Source organism: Pseudopodoces humilis, chromosome 3 (assembly GCF_049639895.1).
Source record: "Pseudopodoces humilis isolate 2021_Gansu_Grassland_sample_001 chromosome 3, ASM4963989v1, whole genome shotgun sequence".
Lineage (NCBI taxonomy): Eukaryota > Metazoa > Chordata > Aves > Passeriformes > Paridae > Pseudopodoces > Pseudopodoces humilis.
Genome location: NC_142202.1, coordinates 30,679,766 through 30,701,364, shown reverse-complemented (window position 1 = coordinate 30,701,364; position 21,599 = coordinate 30,679,766). Strand labels below are relative to the sequence as shown.

General features: G+C 35.9%; 1 protein-coding gene across 2 annotated transcripts in view; it reads left to right on the top strand.

The window, feature by feature from the left end:
- ZFAND3 (zinc finger AN1-type containing 3) overlaps positions 1 to 21,599 on the top strand; it is a 161,512-nt gene that overhangs the window by 26,249 nt on the left and 113,664 nt on the right. For both annotated transcript variants that reach the window (XM_088053245.1, XM_088053246.1), the window contains exons 2-3: positions 6,503 to 6,543; positions 8,446 to 8,472. In XM_088053245.1, coding sequence (XP_087909371.1) covers positions 6,503 to 6,543; positions 8,446 to 8,472 — 68 coding nt within the window. The remainder of the gene's footprint in view (positions 1 to 6,502; positions 6,544 to 8,445; positions 8,473 to 21,599) is intronic.

The window sequence follows — 21,599 nt, the reverse complement described above, 5'->3', positions numbered from 1 at the left end:
AGTCATAGCGTTTTAAAAGGATGCTTTAGTGTGCCCATTGGAAAAAATAATAAATTAGGATCCAGCTACTTCATTGGACTACATCAGCATATCTTTTGAGTGTGGAAAGCTGCCAGAAGGGCATTGCACTAATACACTGTAATGTTCATAAAATTTGTCCTCAGTTTCATTTCAAATTGAGGTAAGAATGTGTGGCACACTGACTGAAGCATCATTTTCAGCAGCTTACCAAAAACTAGATGATAAGCAAGATTTAAATTGTGGTGAAAATGAGAAGTCCAACACCAGAATACTGATGTTTTTAAAACACAACCTCCTATAGTAGCTGTAATCATAAAAGAATGTTACTGATAACACTTTTATAATTGAACCAAGTTCTTAACCCTGAGCATATAGGTATAGAACAGATGATGAAGTAGAAGATTTTGAATGCATTTGTGGGATATTTAATTTCAGATGTAAGTTCACTTAAAAATGTGTTTCTGAATGCATGTGACTTTCGTGTTGCCAAGTTCTCTGTAGGTCCACCTGCCTTTGCCATGTTCCACTTCTGCTCTTTTATTTGGAAGGAATCTGACATGCATCATTTATTAAGAATAATTGAACCACCTCAGTTTAAAAATAATTGTTTAAACTGCCCGAAAAAAAACTTGCCTATATCCCCTTAACAAGATCATAAATTACAGAGGACCTATAAATACCGAACATGCAGCATATATGAAATCAGTGAGGTGACTTCTGATTTAGAAAAGTAAAATGGGTTTTTTTCAGTGGGTAGTGTACAGGATATATAGAACTTTCAAAAGATAACTGAGTATCTTACTAACACAGCCTGATTAACCTCCCTTTTGTACAAGGTGAAGTGTTGCTCTGAATGAATGTTGAAACATGTCAGGGGAATACAGAATGGGATCAATTTTCTTTTAATAATAAATAATCCTTTTAATTTATTTGGATGAAAGTAAACGTGTCTGATATAGTTTTGCTTTTGCCATGTGCTAGGATTCAGCTCAGAGTGAATTCTTAGCAGAGGTCTAAGGCTTTGAAAGTTGCTTTCTAATGGAAATGGTGACAGATCATTAACTACAGTAGTATAAATGCATTGATTTAACATGTGTTAAATCATCCCAAGTTGTAAAATGCATGACATAGTATGTTCTGAGCATATAGGGAGTATCTTTGTGGTTTTAACTAATTAATGACATGATTCATACTGCGTTAATATTTCTCAAACATAGGGCCCCTGACAATACTGGACAGGTATCATTCCGGGGCTGAGATACATTTGTACTGTAGTGACACTGTGATCCCACTGTAATTGCTGTCCTGGAATGGGACCAAGAAGTGTTTAACATGCTGCATTTAATCACCAATGCAATTACAGGCACACTGAAGTAGATATCTTTTCCTGCTATCAATTCATAGCAACTTCTGAATTGTAACAAACTATTACTAGATATGCTGGAAGGCTTTGTTTCCAATAAAAATGCAGAAGCTGAAATTGTATAGTCATACTTAATTAGCATCTGTGGTTTTGATACCTTTAAATGCACATCTGCTACATGAAAGCATTTTTTCTCCAAAATCCTTATTCTTCCATCACCAAGAGACAGATGAACAAAAACTTGTTTCAAGAATTATGATTATTTGGGTGTTGTTTTTCAAGCATTGAGAATACATACCTGTATGTAGTAGTAGAATTTTTACTCTGAGGCAGCTGCACAATTCTTGCCATTGGTGAGCATCTGCACCAATAATACTAGTTCACCATTACCTTAAAAAGTCTAGGTGGCATGCTAATACAGGTGAAAATGAGCATTTTGTATTACCCTTTGGCACTTGTGTAGGGTAAAGCTAGTATTAGTTTTTAGTGTTTCTGGTGTCCTTTTGTTTTTTGTGTTAAAGATGGGATGGGGAAGTTATGAAGCACCTGTCCATCTGCTGGAAAATGGAGGATTCTGTTACCAAAACCTTCATTAGGTGTGCCTAATGAAGTATAAGTTTCTTGGCAGAGGTTTGTTTTTGGAGACTGAGTATCTTGAGATCAGTCAAATTTTGGTATACTTCTTTTTAACTCTTTGACTGCACAAAATTTCCACATGTAATTTGTTCTTCAATCTTCAGAGTGAGATTGTCTTTTGATTCTGTTTATTCTGATCAGCTGCTGCGCATCTAAATGTTGTAGCTTTGAGATTTAGGGCTAGAATTCAGTTGCATTCTCTGAATGTGGTTTTGTATTGGTAGTCATTTACTGGAAGAGGGGGAAGAAAAACCAAACTTCCAGTGAAGACAGAGTAGAATGTGCATTTGGATGGTACCTTCAATGACATACTGTAAAATGGCAGGGAATATGAGGAATAATTGATGGTATAGAGCATAAAATTAAGTTTATAAGATCAAGTGCTCTTCTTGGAGTATATAAAGCCACTCTATACCTTCACAAGAATGTAGAAGAAGTACCATATGAAAATAGAATCAGGGAAGCAATCTCTTCAGTTTTCATAATAAGTTACATATCAATAGCAGTACATAATATGAGCACGTATAGGATTTGAAGTATGTGTTTTTTGCTATTTAATGCTCATTGCTGGCTCTCAGTTTGCATTATGCACCTGTAACTGGAGATGCAGATGTGCATTTTTCTGAGGTTGGGGCCTTGTAGCTAGCTGTCTGTGTGCACGTCTGAATGCTCAAATAGTTCCCTTTGTTGTGGCAAAACACAACAGCACAAGTAATGGATGATGGTTTGGAGAGCCTCAAATGTGCATTTCCTGCTTATAAGTACAAACATGTTAGAATTTCCAGGATTTCCTATTTCTGTAAATTATTTCCTCTTTCAGAGTCCCTATGTCATTGCTACTGCTTTCATGGCCATGTTGTTAAGGGAGTGGGTTTTTTTCCTTTGTCAGGAGACGCAGTTTTAATACCCTCGCTTCTTTCAGACCAAACCCTGCAGAACTGTTGCATGCAATCATTCTGTCGCTTCTAGGGTTGAAGTATCCTCTGCATTTAACTTAGTTTTACTCTTGACCTTCTGAGCTTGCTTCACCTTGTGGTTTCCAATCTACATAATAATTTTGTGTCACACTTCAGTTAAATGGTTTCTTTTTGACAAATGGAAGTACCTTCAAAGAGGGTTTAACTATATATTCTGCCTCAGCAATAATGCCATTCTATTTGACTTGATTTATCTGTAAATATAAATGTCTTTCTGAATACCATCTTAAATTATGTATAAGTGGAGATTATAAATTATCTGTATAAAAATTACTTTCTAGGAAAATTGTACATATAAAATATATACTGTGAGTAGTTCTGGATTAGGTACTGTTCAGCATGAAGCTGATGTTATATGAGAGAAACCTAGGAATTACTATAATATGTGCAGTTAAAAAATGTGGTGATTTGATATCTGATTTTAGAAGCATATCCTAAACCAGCTGCATCAGAAGGGTGTAGAAGTTTTGGGTGTCAGCCTAAAGACTTGCAGTCTAAAGCACACAATTCTCATTGCCAGGACTAACTTAGAATTCTAGCTTTGCTGTGCCTTATACACTACTACGGTCATGATTTTGCTATGTGTTCCTAGAAAGAGGAATTGTATTGCCTTCCCTAAAAGTTATCCATGACCATCCTTTTCCTATGCAGTGGAAACAGAGGGCTGTGTAGTGATCAAGACTGATATTTCATAACTAGGGTGTTTCAGATAAAATTGTCTCTAGAAGTAGGAGATATTGCAGATGTATGATATATTTGAGAAGGTTGTCAGGAACAAAGAAATTTTACATTTTCGTGTTCTTCCCTGGCACTATGAGCTTCTGGTAAATTCTGGAGTCACTGAGAAATAATTAAACCAGTGATGTGGTTGACATGTGCTTCAAGAGAGAATGGCAGTATGCAGGTTTGCTACTTTTTAAGTCTGGTGAGTGAACCCTCGCCTGCTGGAAAGAGGAGATACTAGCAATAAGAGGAGGGGATTTGCAGTGTAGCAAGAAGATGTGAAACATTTTACTTGACAGACAGTGACCTACTAGATTTGATGTATATAAATTGCGTAATGCATTTTCTTCATAAAACTTTTACTAATTAAATACTGCATTTTCACAAAGAAGCTGATTGTTGATCAATGCTGTTACTCTGTCTTTTGCTGTTTTCTTAGTTCTAGTGTAATATTGGTGTATCTGATCTCACATAAGTGACTGTCTAAAACTATTAAAAAAACATTCACGGTTCAGGTTCTCATCATAGTAGCAGCTTCAGACCGACTTGGATGCCTTGAAAAGGCCTATACAAGGATCAAAGAGAAAGTGATCCTTGAAACTGTAACAATGTTTCTTGGCTTACAATGTCCTTTCAGAAAATTACATGGGATTTTGTGTGTTAGATGTACATGGCAGCCTTTTCTCTCTTTTTCACAGAGCTCTATGTTTTGTTTGCATCTGTGTTTTCCATTGTTGGTGTGCTGATAAGTAAATATTTTATGAGACTTTGGATTGGTATTTAACAGCTGAGATGGTTGATTATACCGCTGAAAACATTTGTCATTGCCCATTCCAATGCCATCAATATGAACCAGCTGAACTCTGCCTTTCTTTTTCTTTGCTGCCCCTGGGGTTTAATGGCTTTGCAGAGAAGGTCCTGCCTGGCATATTGAGCTTCTCCAGAAAGTCTAACCCATAAGCAGTGAGTACTGAACTGCAGCACACTAATGCTGTAGGTGTTGACTCACCATGCTGTTTTTAATTGCGGTTCTCTTGAAGGTAGATGATCTGTGCAGACTGTCAACACATTGAGTCTTTGGGGTATCTACCAATCTGATGATATATTTGTATGGCTATAAATGCTGTTCTGCTTTTCTTTTATTGGGAATTAACTTTTCTCCTGTGCACATACTGTTTGCATTTAAAACTAGTTTCTATGTGTCTGTGGCTCTTGCTATAGCCAGCAAATGGTTATGGCTCAAATCTCCAGTGATATGTGATCTTACAGAATTTTTGAGCCTGATGTAAACCAGCTTTCAGATGTGCATGAATTGAAAAGCATGTGTAATGTTTTGATGTGAGTGATACCAAGATATGATTGACCAAGTCTGGATTTACTTTATTACTGGAAAGTCATTCAAAATAACCATGTGCAAATTCGGGCAGGGGGAATCTATAATTCTGATATGTGTTCATTTGTGATATAATTGCTTTGAAAAAATTTTCAGTTTTTTTTTGTCTCAAGGGAACAAGCAGTTTTTTATAATTGGTGTGTTGTTAGACATAGGTCTCTCAAAATTCCATTCCTGTTTGGCTGGAGGTAGAAAACAACTGTTTTGGTAGTCTCAGTTGTTTCTTTGTATGCATTTTTCTAGAGAGAAAGGTGCAACTGATTTGTCTAAATGATATGTTCCAGCTGGAGGCTACCCTGAGGAGTAAAAAATGTCTTATGGGCATGGACAGTTTTGGTACAACCTTGCCTTTTAATAGGTACTTTCAGACTTTCCCAGGATAGTGTTAGTGCCTGTAAATAATGGCAGAGTTGATTCAGGAATGCAGAGCAAATCAAATACTGGGCAGTGTGCACAGAAACCAGTTTGTTCCTGCCTAAAGATTCTCCAGCACATAGAGAACTTTTGAAAATATTCTCCAGGTCACTCTGTAAAGGAGATGTGATGTTATAACTTTTTGTAAATTGGGGAAAACATAGTGTATTGCTTTGGGTATTTTCATGCAAGCCCTAGAGAGGTCTTACAACCTTAATTTTTATTTTATTTTATTTTTTGAATTTTTATGAGGCTACTGACCGTGGCATAATTGCATATGCACTTTGTAGACATCTGGGAGGCTTAAGATATTGATGCTGTTCTCCTGCTGTTTTTCTCTCAACTGAAGGTTGCTGCCCTCAAAGCTGAGCCACCCTTGTGGATCATATGAACTATCCTAGTCCATGTTAGTGCAAAGTCAGGCTATTTTAAATTACTGCAGAATGCAGCTGCAGGTAGTCATGAACACCTTGATGTAATAAACCATTCCTTAAACCATTCTAGCTAGACTTCCAAGAGCACATCTGTCTGTGTCCTTCTAAGTACAATACTTAACCTCTGCATTGCTGTATTGTATTCAGGATTCATCAGGACTGGAGAGTTGTTGCCAAGGGGAGTCTAATATTCAAGTGGAATGTATTGGTGCTTCCTGTCTATCCTTATTATCACATTGCAATACAAAGGTTTGAATGATGAATGTGTAACATATACATTGAATGGTAAAGTAAGTTTATTTTCATATATGAGGTAAATGTGTAGAAGTCATGCTTTGGAAACTCTTGGAAAGAGATTACTGTACAAAGTCTATGTCCATACTCTTGCTTCTAGTTCAGCCACTTCTAGCCACTTAGCTTTGATTCCTAGCCATTTCTTACCTTCTCTGTACCCTTGCTTCATTTCCCCCAAAGCTTCCCTGTATTGATTAGAAATAAAATGAATTTTTTAGCTCTATTCTTTTTTTATTTTTTGCCCCAGGTCCAGCAAGACTATGAATCTCTGTTCCAAATGCTTTGCTGGTAAGTGCAGTAAAAGGTTTTGTGTTTCCCTTAGATTATTGAAACCACATTGTTGGCATTTCCCTTAGGATTTTGTGCATGAGTTTCTCTTCCTTAAGTGTGTATATGTGATGAGATTTTCCTCACTTTGGTGCTTCCTTTATTTGCTAATCTAGAACACCTTGTGTAAATGTAACCCTCAAACCTTGTTCTTGAAGTTTAGGGAATTTAGGTACATCCTTGAACTACAGAGCTCAGTTGCCAGCACAGCTCCTGTACAGATGATGTGGTTTCCACAACACATAAGTCTGAATTTAATTTGGAATTTTGTAGGATTTATTTTCTAATAACTTCTGATATATAGAATGGATAAAAAAGTAAAAGGAAAAGTTGGTATAGAACACCTCGTTCCATTTCCTTTAACTTGCAGTCCTTGAACATTAAATCATCAGTAAGTCATCAGTAGGCTGTTCTAATTACTTTATATTTTCTTATTCTTAGGTTATTGCTAGTGTGCAAAATGTTAGGAATTGTTATTGACCTTTTCCTGTTAGCAGCTTCTAACTTTGCCCTTCTGAATGAATTTTTTGTATTACTTAGAATTGTAAGCTTAGTTTTAATTGTAATTAAGGTCCTGATGTAGCTTAACTGCCTTGGGGCAATAGATAACATTTTAAAAGGTTCAGTATTTTTTTAAACTTCAAAGCTTTTTTAGCATTTTTTAAACAAAAAATGAATTTTGACTTAGATTTCAGATTGGGTTCAGCATCACTTCATTAAACAAACACGTGGGAAATGAAGATTTTTAAAAGGTTGTTCAGCACAATGTATTTCTCTGGCTGTTTTCCAAAGGTATGGGTCTCTGGGAAGGGTATATTGAAGAAAAATGAAAGTGATTTCTTGTATTCTTTCCCTACTGACCACAGTCATAAACAAGTCTTTCATTTGACTCAGTAGGACTGTTATGTTCATATTAGCACTGTAAATAACTTGTGTTTGTGTACTCAGCAATGCTGGGATTCTGATTCTGAGACATCAAAACAGCCCATCCCTCATTTTCTGAGTTTAGCAGATTGCCCAGCACTTCATAGCCAGCAGACCAGGCATTAGGCAGAGCATCCTTTCTTGTGGCTTTTACTGGTTTGGATTTTTTTTTTTGTTTGCAATTTTGTTTCTTTTTAATGAGAAGGAAAGTTCTTGGCTTGTATTCTGCAATTTTTCTGAAATGCCATTACCTCTGATAAAGTTAATTTTTCTCTGCTGTAAAACTGTAAGATGAGACCCTGTGTGATTGGCAGGGTGGGGATGGGAGAGCTTATGTTTTTAAAATTTCAAGATGATCCTTAGAGCCTGTTTATTTTAATAACAGAAGTCTTTCAAGTGTTTTAGTAACTTAAAGTGCTACTAGTGGTTGGAATAAAGATACTGTTGAAGGTACTGTGGAAAATGACAAATTTACTCTGTGTTATTTAGATTTTAACTATGGTTCCTTCAACAAGTAGTATTGAAATAACATGTTCTTTTGGAGTGATAACTCAAAACCTCTCAGTGTCATCATTCCAATATAAAAGTGTTTTTCTATTATTTCTTTTTTACCCCTCATGTTACTGAAATATTTTTTGCATATTTTCTATACTAGCTACAGATTTGCTTCTACAGGTTTCTAGCTACAGATTGATATAGAAAGATATGTACTCCTGTTTCTGTACATTTAACCATCACAGGTAGTAAGATTTTAGGGGAAGTAACGTGTTGAAAGATGTTTTTCACTGTTTCAGGTGCTCCAGAGAAAGGATATCAAAAATAATTCCTCTTTTTTCTCTTTTAATGTGGCAGGTTATTTATTCAAATGTATTGGAAGCAGAGGGAAAATTTCAAAATATTATTTTTCTTGACCATCATTTCCTTTTTCTTTTATTTCAGAAAAAAGAAATCCACACAATGAAAAAGGTTAGTAACTCTTTAAATTACTTTTTATGTTAATTTTTTTCTAGATGGAAGAATCCAGTCTTCCTTTTTTTTAAAAAAGAATAAATTTTATTAGCAGGAAGGACCCTTACATTTGTGTAAGCATTCCTTTTATATATATATATATATATCAGGGGAGAAGGGCATCAAGTCCTCAGGGGATGAAATGTTCTTTTATCAGCACAGTATGATTTATTCCTGGAACCTTCCTACCTTAGCAGGTTTTTCAGAGTTTCTGAACTATCAACAGGTTTGTAAATACATGATCATGAAGTCTTTGCTTCTGCGTTTCCTGGCTTCCCCATTGTTCTGGTTCTGCCAGAACAGGGTTAATTTCTGCAGTAGCCAGGAGGGGGCGTGGCTGGGACTGGAGGTTATCCTGTACCACTTTACCTCACTGAAAAGGGTGAGGGAAAAGGGACACTCCTCCAGGGAGAAGGGGTTGGCTTCCAGTCAAGAAAGTCTGGCAGAGGGAGTGGTTGGGTAATGCCAGTTCTGAGCATTTTGCATATGAACCACTCTCCTCTCTCTGATACATTTTTGTTTTCAGTGTTGTTGCTGTTAATGTTTGTTTTCTTATTTCATTGCTGTTTCCAGCAAATTTTTCTTAACTCAGCCTGTGATCTTTACCTTTGTGCCTCCAATTCACCTCTCCAGCCTGTCACAAGGGGAGGGGGAAGTGAGGGAGCAGTTTATGGTTTGGAGTTTCAGTGGGACTCTTAATTCAGGAATATCATTCCTAAACCATGACACCTATCCCTTGGGGAAAAAATGATCAAGTTTGACCTCCATCAGACTAATTAGCCCAGAACCGGAGCAAAGGGTGATGTCAGTTTGCCTTATTGTTAGACCAAATGCTTCTGTTTTCTAGATTTATTATCAAAACAAATTGACTGAATTTTCACTCACATTTGTCCAAGGACGAGACAAACTGCAAAAGCAACTAGATAATATAGCAGGGAGACTGGCATTCCTTCTTTGACTATCTTTTGTATTTTTTCTTATGTTAAACTTAGGAATACTGCTTACAAGTTATTACAGAGATTAAGTTGCTCAGTTTTCTATGGCAAGAATGAGCTTCATACTGCACAGATACATGCAGCCCTTTGCCTGTAACTGCCCAATGTTTTGATCTAAATCCAGAAAGTTCACTAAGCTTTTCTGTACAGCCACAAAATTGCTGTTCATTTGCCACAGCAAATTAATAGACTAGTTCTTAGCTTGCACATAAGGGTTCATAAATACTGTAGAAGAGCTTGAATTTAGGTGCCTTCTACAGCTGTCTTTGCCTCCTCTTCATACCATCTGCCTGTACCAATAAGAAATACCTGACTTGTTTTACTTAAACCCTGTAGAAGCAACAGACTCTGAAATGTTCAAGAGCTTCTCTGAAATAATTTCAAGTTAATTGTATTTCTGCAAAGCACTTCACAACATTCTATCTCCAATTCAGCGCTGACCATGTGTTATCCATGCCTCAGAGTCTCCAGAAACAGAACAAGTGTAACCCTACATATTGAAGTGCTTCACATAAATAGGCTCTTTAGGTGGTGAAGACAGTTGCTTCAGACTTCCCATGCATCTAGAATATGAATGCAGTAAAGTGGTGTGGGTTTTGGTGGGTTTTTTTTGGTCAGAATACAGTCTGGTAAGTAAAAAAATGTAAATTATGGCCAGAGTATCTCTCTTAGTGGCACTGCATCTTTCAAGAATGCTGCAGTCTTTCTTCCTTCAATATAGTAAATTGCAGATTCTGAGTAATTAAATACAGGACAGTGATGAGTTAAAATTTTCAGAAGTACTCTATTAATTTATCTTGGTTCCAATTAGGTTTATGGAAGTTCTAGTATCAACTTCAGGTAGGGACATTGTTTGAGTACTTTTTGAAATGCCAGTTGGTAAGGTAGGATCTTTCAGGCAGGAATTCTGCATTTGTGGAAACAGCACCTGGTACCTCAAGAATTCAATTTTAATTGGAACCTCTGGGAATCAGAGTCACAGAATGAACTGTTACTAAGTAAGAACAAAAATTTAAATAAAGTATAAGAAAACACCTTCTACTTACATCACCCCCAAAAATGCAGTCTATCTTTAATACATTTGATTGTGAGTCTGGAAGGCTTAATTTGTGTTATGTTCCTATCAGCAATGAAAAGAGAGGTACAGGAAGTGGATTTCAGCTTGTTCAGTAGTGAGTGAAGCTAAAGGTAAGTGCAGCACTGTATGGTTTGGTGGAGAGATGCAATTACAAAACTAGAAGATAAAATATGGTTTTATTTGTGAATCAAAATCCTAGGCATTCTGTCTGAACATGTAATTGAAAGTTCTGGAGGTGGCTATTCATCCCTTAATCCAGCTCTGCAATATTTATATTCATGTTGTGCAAAGTACTAGATCACCATCACTGAAAATGAAAAAATAACTCAGCCATATAACCCAAGAATTGTCTGAGTTTCAGGGGCTTCAACTCATAGTTCAGTCTTACTTTTAGGTTAAAATAAAACACATTTTTTTAATTACTGGATTCTTGATAACTAAAAAATTAAATTTTTTAAATCTTCATTATACTAGCAGAAAGTCAGTATTGCTAGAACTGCATTTGTATTTTCAATACATATGTTTAACTCTGTGCTAGGTTATTATGAAATTTTGAAACTTTAATAGTATTTTTTATGTTCCTGAATTGAAAAGATATAAGAAGGAGTGAAAAATAGACATTAATATGTACTATATATCATCTGAGTCTTGAAGCATCAGTTTATTCACCTATTGCCTGAACTCAGATGTCTGACTGTAGAGTTACTTCATATTTTTGCATATCTTAACCTTCCTCCTTTGTTGAGCAGACCTTAATTTTGTCATGCTTAAGTTATGTGCAGTTTTTGGAGCTTACAAAATGGGCAGTTTTTTGTGTCTCAGATTTATTGAATAGTACAATTTCCTTTTCTCTCGGTTTTTGTAAATCTTTCAAGCTCTTTAGAACTTGTCTGTTGTTGCTGCCATGTCTGGCAGTAATAACTCCTGTTGTAAGCATGAGCTGGCAAAAATCAGTGTTCCTGCCTAAATAGATTTTGCTGTTAATTACCTGCTGATTTGATTTTTAGTCAAGCTTTTAGCTTGCTTGCTGGAAACCTTTTCAGCAGATGTATTTTGCATGTTGCTAGTTCAGATGATGCTTTTTTGACTGTACCCTATTGTATGGTAATTACTAAATTATGCTTCATTCAGCATTGTGTTCATAAGGTTTTCAGTCCTAAATGAATGATACAAATCTGTTGTGTTTGTATTTTTCATATGCTTGTAATTTCTGATGTGAATCCACGAGTTTTATTACTTTGTTAGAAAAGCAGCAAGAAGCATTTCCAGAAATTCGAAAACATCACTAAAACTAGTTTTCTTAACCTCTACTCAAGACATTTCTTTTTTCAGTATGGTATTCCCTTTGTTGGCTTCTAATAGAAGCCAGTGCCTCAATATGTTGCATCACTAGGTTAGAATTTGCTGCTGTATTCATGTTTTTGCATTTTGAAGAACGTGGACTGCTTGCTACAAAAAATGACCCTCACTGGCTGGAGTTTGAAAGTAGCCAGGCTTCATCTTTAACGTCTGTTACACAGTCAAGCTCGCAGCTAAATATTTGTTTGGAAAACTGTATAGCTGTTACAGTGGCAACAAAAATGTTTCTTATTTCTAGAGCACCTTCTAGTAAAGAATATAACATTTCAGATAAAACTGTAGATACTGTTTGGCATACATTTGATTTATTTTTGTACTCTGTACCCAAAGAATTTCCAGATGGGTAAACCTGGTAGGAAAAAGATGTCTTAATGTAATTACTAAGCTTGAAATATGAGATGTGTGTTAAGCTTGAAAAAGAAAGTCACCATTAAGTGGAAGTAAGAAAAAAATTGGATAAACTGCTTCAGTTATTTATACACTTGATTTGCACTGCTGGCCCAAATAATTCCTTTTACTCTGTTAGCACACATTATTCTTTGGCTTTAATAAAAAATTAAAATCTAAGTAGTAGCTCTGTTTGCATTGTTAAAACAAGACAATATTTTGTGGAAAGGTTAGGAAGGGATTTTTAGTTGACTCCTTTTACCCTAAATTGTCCTAAAGGTTTGGAGGGGAAATACAGATCAGGAGAAAATGAGTTTATTCAAATACAGTTGTATTATCTAAGCTTAGGACTAATAATTTTACATTTCTCAAAAGTAAACATCAACCGCATCATCCAGCATATTTATAAGGTATCTTTCTAGGTCTTACTATATACAGGAGAATTGGAAATTTGGGAGAGAGAGATACCTAAAGCTTTCTAGCCTTGCTGAAGTTACAGATTGCATGTTGAGTGAAGTTAGTAAAACATTACTTGAGGGGTCCATACCTACATTGTCATGGCATGGAAGCTGCAGAGAAAAGTGCTCCTGTGTTGCTTTGTGTCAATACTGATATGATTTGGCTGTGCATTGTATAAAAAGGTGTGGAAGACGCTGTGTAGAAGGTACAACAATCACCTTCCTGGAACCTGGCTGTGTAAAGGCATTGTGTGCACAGCAGTGCGATGAGGGGTATCAACAGGGAGAATGGCTAGTGGCTTGGCTGCTGGTTTGGTGTGCTCAATTATTTTGTCCTTCTTCATCCTCCTTTAACTTCCCCAGATAAAATAGTGGGAAGGGGCAAGCACTGATGGAGGACAGACCCATGAAATTTCTGTGCAATTGTTAGTGGAAGAAAGAGTTTCTTCCACAGCTGTCACTCAAATGTTGTGTATTGAGGTAGGACAGATTTTTTTTTTTTCTTCTTTCTGGCTGCTTTAAGTTAGTGGGGCATTATCTTGTCACATAAGTGTTTCTTCACCAATGCAGTGTAGTAAAATTGAATGCCTTTTAATTAATAACCATTATAATTTTATAGTCAATCAGTCATATCATCAAACTACGCTGTAGGACATTAGTGCTGGTTGGATTGTGTCTTGCAAAATTCAATCTAGTAGACTGGGGCTAATTTGTTATAAATTATAAAATATAAATATAATAAGTACATATTATTATATATATATATATTTATTATATAATAAACACAATAAGTTATATAAATTACACTAAAACAAAAATATTACTCTTTCTCAGTACTGGCTACTTGAAAAGAGTGCCAAAGAATCTTAATTTAATTTTTTGCTCTTGTCTTGACAAGACATCATTGGTGTTTTCCATGTATTTTCTTATCTCAGGGGATTGCCAGTCTCATTGTATAGATTGATCTACAGGCAGAGAAAAGTGCTCAAGCTCTTTTTTTCCTCAGAATTATATTATTTTTAGTTTTTCATAGCTTTGTTTACTAGTATGTTTTTTTTCTTTATGGTAAAGCCAGTTTCTTTCTCTTTTCTTAGTATCTTGTTCCCCTTCTAACTCATAACCTCTCCAAATGACTCGTTGAAGCACCAGCTGTAATTTAGTCTCTTGTATATAGGTTGTTAATGTAAAAAAACTGTTCAGAAGTACAACTTAACTGTAATGATGTTTGCACGTTGCCGGTGTGAAAGCGAAGTTACCTGTTGAGGATGTGCAACCCACAGGTTTAATTTATGTAACTTCTTTATTACTCCATTCTCTTATAAATGCATGCATAAGATAGAAGAAGGAATGTTACTCTTTTTTTCTAATTTAGCAATTTGCTTGATTTATGGAAAAGTCTGTGCTCTGTTTTGTGTATTTGCTCATTTGTAACCCTTCTGTAGTTTATAGAGACACTAGTGATTTGTTCCTTAGCCTCCCTGTGGAGTTTGTTCCATATTACAGTCTAATTCCATGTCCGTGTTGTGCACTCCTGAGATGTTAATTTGTATATTTTGATGCAGTTAGTTTCATCGTGTTTTTATAATCCAAACTGAATCTAACGAGCTATGTGCTTTGGGGACCCAGCCTTGCCTTGCCAATAGAACAAGTGGTTACTGAGGGAGATTATGTTTTAAATAAAACATGGCACTTTTGCATGGGACCAGCAGCCTTCAGGGAATAAAAAGAGGTTATTTAACTCTTTCTGCCTGAGAAGAGAGGGCAATATCAGAATGCATATTTTAGAAATATTCAACGCATTCCTTTAAAAGTGTTACGGAGATTCATAATTTGTCTTTTACATAAAATGTAGTTTGCTATTGGAGATGTGGTAGGCACTACTGCCTGCAGAGTATTTAGGAATTCATAAGGATATCTGTCAAGCTGACTGCATGTTTTCTGGGGTTTCTGATTGCTAATGCCAAATCAAAATTGCATAGGACTAGCATCTACCTTTTTCTTTCCCCTTGTACTGCTAAACAACAGGCTGACAGAGAACAGGAGTGCCAGAGGAGGTTAACATTTTGAGGTAGCTGGGAAGATGTGTTTTATGATCAATGTCACCCTGAAAGCTAAAGCCTTCTGATAATGTTTCCACAGTTTTAGTTACTTTCCAATGAAAGTTTTATAAACGTAAGTTGTTCATCACATTCCTTCTAAGAAACGTCTTCTGATGGATGTTTCGCATGACCAGTGTGCTTGGGAAGGTGGTAACTTAATTATCCAATCCCTGGTCATTGTTGAGAATCTATAAATACTGGAGGCAGAGAACAAAGGTTGGTTCTTTCCTGTTCTAACACTGAGAAGTGTTTGTGTGAATAATTTCGTGTCCTTCAGCTACATTATCCAGCATGCTACGGTCTTCAAACTAACTAAACTTCCTTGTGAATTCAAGCAAGACAACAATGATTTAAGAAGCTAACTCTACTTTGCAATTCTTTCTTGCATTCCACCCCCAGCATTTCCTTTCCTCTGTCATTACTGTTAACACATTTGACCATCTCTAAATGGAAGTAGTTACTATCCAACAGCAAGTCTTAGTTAAGGACAGTAAGAAAGAATTTAGGTGAACAGTCATGGCAGTCAACTCAGACATTTCAACAGTCCTTGCATACACAGGCAAGGCAAGACCAGGAAAGACCTCCCTTGTGAAAACCTTTTTTTTGAGCAGCTAGCTGTAAGGGAAGTGCAGCTGTTTGTGTATGGGACAAATGTGATCTGGTTGATAGAATGAAATGTAATTGATGACTTTTCAGTTCTTTAGCCATTTCATATGAAAGAAATATGTTCTAGCAGCTAGACAGCTAGGATCCTAACTTGATTTCCTTTCCACAGTCAATGAGGATTTCTTTGTGATACTATCCAAGCTGGTTTTTTTTGTCTTGAACTAGAGATGATACTATTTCCCTGCTGATTTTGGACAACCTGATTTTGGATTTGCCTTTCATACCCTTGAGGATTGTATGCAGTTAGAGACCTTTATTCCTAATTTAGGGTTCCTTTATTTTGTCGTAGCCTTCAGAAGTCTTAGGCAAAATTTTGGAATTTCAGTTATTTTCTGTATGTTTCTTTTCTGTAGTTGAATTTCTGTTTTTCATCTTCTTGACACTTTATCTTCCGTCCAGTTTGTTTCTCCTCTTAATTTAAAGGAAATCATACTGCACTGCTACAATTAATGCATATAATTTCTTTAAAAACTTTCAATGCTTTTTCTTATGTAGCCAGTCTCCTTATATGTATTGCAAAACATTCTCACAAAGTTAGTCACCAGAGGGCAAACTGCTCATGCAGATTTAGTCAATACAACTATAACTTCCTGCTTTTTAAAAAAAAAGCTCAAGTCCGTGAGTGAGTTTCCATGTAATATTAATTAAATGAGAAGTTTAATGACTGTTGTATTCAGAGATAAAGAAACAATTTTACACTGATCAAGATGGGATTTTGAAAAGGTAAAATTTAAAGTGTTGGATTAATTTGCAAGCATTGCAGGGGAAATACCCCTTTAGATAATCTTCTTGTTATCACATTAAATATCCCTTAATAAATAAGTGATTAAATATCACTTAACTATTAGGGAGAAAAAAGTAGCTTAAAGCAGTTTTCAGCGGGAATGTCTTTATCTTTAATTTTAAGTAGATGACTCTCTATTATGGGAGTGGATGTGTGTGTGTGTAGTCCTATGCTGGAGATACAGATAAGGCCTTTCTTGAAAAATAACCTGAAATAACTGCATTTCTAGTAGTTGAACCTGTAAGATTTTGTTCCTTTCCTTTGCAGACAGCATAGGCTGTTGGCTGAATCTGGCACTGAAGATTAAGGAAATGACGAGACAGGTTATAGTGCTGTAATAATTAATCCAGTCTGTGTGTATGCATTGTAACTGTCTTTCAATGATGATAAAAGGATCAGAGTACAGGGAAGCACAAGATTACTGGCGTAATCTCCTGGTTTAAATCACAAGTCATTAAATATCATCTAGGTAAGCTCTGTTTGCTGAAAATTTCTATTTTAAACAGCTACTCTATCTTGATGTGAGGATGCTGGGGGTTCTGAATCCACCATGGTTGGTTGTATTTCTAATGAATAGGCCGCCTCACTATTAAGTAGTACTGAAGAATGCCTTCTTAATTGCAGTATTATAGGAACGACATTTGCACATTGAACTGAATAGCGAATTATTATTTTCTTTAGAGAAATCCTTTAAAGAACTCATTAGCCCCCTAGTGCTTCAAGAAAACAAGTAATTTGCCATCTTGACATTTGTGTAAGTCAGAGGTGATGATATTCTTTTTCACCATACATAGATAAGAATTTAAAGCACAAATGTCAGACATCCACAGATACTGGATATCAGCTTTGAGAAGCCTTGGAACTGCAGTCTTTCTTAGCACCCCTCCCCCAAGACATAAAATTTTTTGATTCTTTAAGCATTAGAAGTACACACCTCCCTACCTCTATGGAACTGGGAAGGTATATGATGCTTCTCTTGGTAAACCTAAGAGTAACTTTGAACATCCTGAAAATAGAATAAATACATTACAAAAGTCATGTGGAAATTCTGTAGCAGCGAAAGTAGGCAGAATTTAGTTCTCTTCCATTTTTCTTCGAAATGTTCCTTGGGGTTAAAACAAAGTCAAGAGCAGAAAGGAGCTTTGTTTTGCTTTCTGTAAAATTCCAGTTGTACGTTTTGAATGCCTTTCATTCTATCCAGTAAGGAAGTTAAGGGTCCTCTAAGAGAGAAGTTCTGTGACTTGCATGCATTACAAAAATAATCTAAAATTAAATAAAGAGGTCAGATCACAAGTATAAAAAATAGATTAGATCAGGCACTTCTTTATTTCAGACTGCTTGACTTTTCAAGCTCAGTGTAGGATTTTGCCATCCTGTAATGCTACCCCCAATCTTCTAGTATAAATAAATGCAGTTATGTGGAACTGTTAACTGGTACTGGTTAAAAGCATTTGGAAGCCATGAAGCAGGAGTGTTGATTCTGAGCTGTTGGGTTGCAGTCAGGTTGGACCCAAATGCTCTGTCACGGTTGATGAGAAGTGCTGAAGCTGAACAAGCAATCTGATTAGAGTCTTCTATAGAGTCTGTCTTCTGAGATTGCTCTTTTCTTGCTGCAACAAAAGCCGCTGTAGTGATAGTCCTCAGAACACGATTTTTTTCTCTCTCCTATGCATTAAGGCTTCTGGAGGCTCTGCTTTGTATATTTTTAACTATTAATGTTACCCACATCCTATCTGTTTACTACTTGAATAAGTGAGCAGATGAATTTCATGATGTGCAAGGTTAATATCCAAAGTATAAGGAAGAACCCTGGAGCTTTCTAAACATTTATTTTGTATTTATGTACATTTATCTACATTAATAGTTTAGCAACATTGGTAGCATTTTTATTAGGTTTCAGCTCCTAAATAACTAGAACTTTTGTATTTCAGTATTGGGGCATTTCTGTCCAGTTCTGTGGAAGAGGTTCTGTATAAGTGGAGAGCAAATTATGAGCAGACAATAGATGTCTTGGGGGGTTGGTAAGCATTAGAAATTACTATAAAAAGTACACTTGTACATCTCAAATGCTATCAGATTGCTCAAAGTGGACATGGTATACACTCTAAGTTGTTTGTGGCAAGCTCAGTCAGCAATAAAAGACTCATTTATTTTTTGGTAATTCCGTAGGCTTTGCTCTTTTAACAAAAGATGCTGTAGTTTTTCCTTCTGTCTTGTGTTTTGCTTCAGAACAGAAAAAAAAAAAAAAACAACCCCAAAACTTAGAACACTTTAGAGAGTGTTTGTTGAGGTAAATACCAGTCTGGCTCACTTCCAAGCTGAGAAGGAATTCACTGTGATATTTACCTTTGTGTTCTAGCAATGTTTAGTATAGCATTACTGCTCTTCATAGACAAGCTTTCATTCTCTTCTGTTGACATATCTTGCCCTGCAATATGTGAAGAAATAGAAAGTTGATGCCAGTGTAGGGGCATTCAGTCTTTCACCATGATGTTTTCTGTGCCTCAGCATAGTTAGTGCTTAGCTTCAAGTTCTCAGCAGAATTGCCATCTGCTGAAACACTTCGAGCAGCAGTTTGAAAACTACAGTTGAACTTTATTTTTTCCCTTAAGACTCATTAATATCTAGAGAAAATTGTGATAGGTGTAAATAATCCTAAAAATGCAAACGCATATAATGACTGTTGACATCTACTCAATTGACACAGATAAGTTTGTGTTTAGAAATTGCTCAAACATTATTCTTCATTCTGCACTGCTTCTGTTAGTGTCCATAATTATTATTTCAAAAGAGGTAAAATTATTGTATAACTGGAAACTTTTGACTGTGAAGGTTTAATTTAAGATAGATACAGCAGTGACTTGTTTTGAATAGCAACACATGAAAATCATAGCTGCTGATATGTGGCTGCAGCTAGTTGGAGGTAACTGGATGTATTCCAGTATGAATATTTTCTTTTTTTTCTAAATGAGCTCTTAAATCTGTGCACAACTGAATTTTAAAAAATAGTATCTCTGAATCCAAAATCAAGGTGGCTGGCAATATTCTCCAAATCAATGTATCTCGTAGCTGTGGGTAGCAGTAGGTCTCCAGTGCATTTCAGTCCTTTTTTTCTTTTCTTTTTTCTTTCTCTTTCTTTGAAAGGGCCCTGGTCAGCTTAAGTTGAGGAAAAATATATAGGAATATTCATCTAATAGATTTAGAAATGCAAAGTGCTGAAAGCTTTTGTAACAGAACCAGTTTTTCTTGGTAATAACTAAATGAGTTTTTCTTCATGTAAAGGTCAGATTTCATGTATTTGTTCCCACTTGAGTTCTTTCTTGACAGAAGGAAAGCTATTTTGCACTTGATTTATAAGATACTTATTTTGAGTTAGTACTGCATAAACATCTGCCATTTTGAGCAGCACTGTGTACTGCTGACCATGCCATGGTGAAAGGAGTTTTAAGATACTTACAGTGGTCTTTCCTGCAGGTAGTGTAACAAAGTAAAGAATGTCCATTTACAGGAGAGTGGGAGTGATTATTTTAACTTGAAAGTGTTTTCTTTTTCATACAGCACGCTTCAGTAACTCCCTGTAGTTACTGAACTCCCTGTAGTTATCCCTGTAGATAGAATGGTCAGTTCTGACTCCATCCACGTACCTGGGCCTGAGAAATTTATTGTGACTTAACTTACAAGGAAGGGAAATGTATGGTTCATTCACTTAAGACTTATGAAGATGATGTTATCAGTAGGACTTGAGAGTGTATCTTCATTTAGGAGACTTCAGAAAATAATTAAAATACTAAATATTGTATGCTCTTATGGCAGCTTGTTCTTTAGTTAGACTTAGCAAGGTTCAAATAAGGTGTTCAAATAAGAGTCTAGCTACTTTATATTTAAAAAAACAAGCAGATAATTGTGTTGATGTGATGACACAATTTATAAAAATTCAAGTTGAAGATGATTTCTGTGAAATTTTTACTAACATTTCATTATCATAAAAACAGTAATTTTTACTAACAGTAGTGGTATGTCTAAGTAAATAAAAAACATGAGTTAACTTCTTATTCAACTAAGTAATCAATTTTAAATTCATGTACTTGTGAACCTCCTATGAAATCCCAGTTTGCTGTATTCCTAAACCATGAATAGACAAATGAAGTAGAAAACAGTAAGTGTCCAACAAACAGGACAAATACTAAGCTTAATTATTTTGTAAATGTATGTAGCCCTTAGTTTTTTTAGTTAACGGAAGTTCTAAATTTCATTATTAGATGTGAACAGTGACTAAGAATCAATCTTTAAACAGCTTCACCAAATAATAGAACATTTTGGTTAAAATGAGTCCTTGTGAACCAGGATTAGAATAACATTTTCTAAGTTTAAAATCTGAAAAATCTTTCTAGAGCTGTCAGGTTATAACCTATTTCTTCCATTTCTCTTTTCTTAGTGAAATTCAAAGTAATTCAGGCCCTTACAATTGAGGAAAATCATAAGTTACTGTGAGATTTTATTCTTGAGCAGGTTGAGAAATCCCATATTCTGTTGGGTGTTCTCCATCAGGTTGAGGCTGAGGAGCTGTATAACCTGTGTAAGCAGCTAACTGCAAACGTTGAGATGTTTGCTGGTTTCTACCCAGCCTTCCTTTTTGCTTTGCCAAAAGGACCTTTGGCTTCTAGACGTTCAGTGGCATATGTCTGGGCCATCTTCTTCCCTCTCTGGTTCCCCGTTCTCTGAAAGAATCAGGGTTGGGTGGGCGGGGAAGTTAAAGTGACATGGCATTTACTGTGTCCAAAACAGACACTTTTTTCTCCCCTCTCTTGCATTAGAAAACTCTTCTTCTCTTTTATATTGTGCCTTATCTTGTATTCAGCAAGGTACTGTATTCTAGTAAGGACACAAGCATCTTTATAAAGCACTCATGCATAACTGGGTTATTGAAGAGAAAGTTTCCTGAATTTTGAGTGTACTTGCAGGTCCCAGTTGATTGGATGAAACTAGTAGTAAATTATTATTGTGGCTTTTCTGTGCTGCTCTTTGCTGTTCTGACTCTTTAGGTACACAGTTTTCTTCACTAGAATATGTCTATAGTAGTATTTACTATCACTTATTAAATAGAGGCTTAATAGGGAGTTGTATTTCATGGTCAACTGCAACTCCTTTTCTACCCTTTGCTCAAGGGAAAGTAAGTAGGAGACTTCCTGCCTCTTTCCCCGGTTTTACTGCTGATCAGGGGAACAGAGACTGTAAAAGTTACCTTCTCTTCTGAGTTTG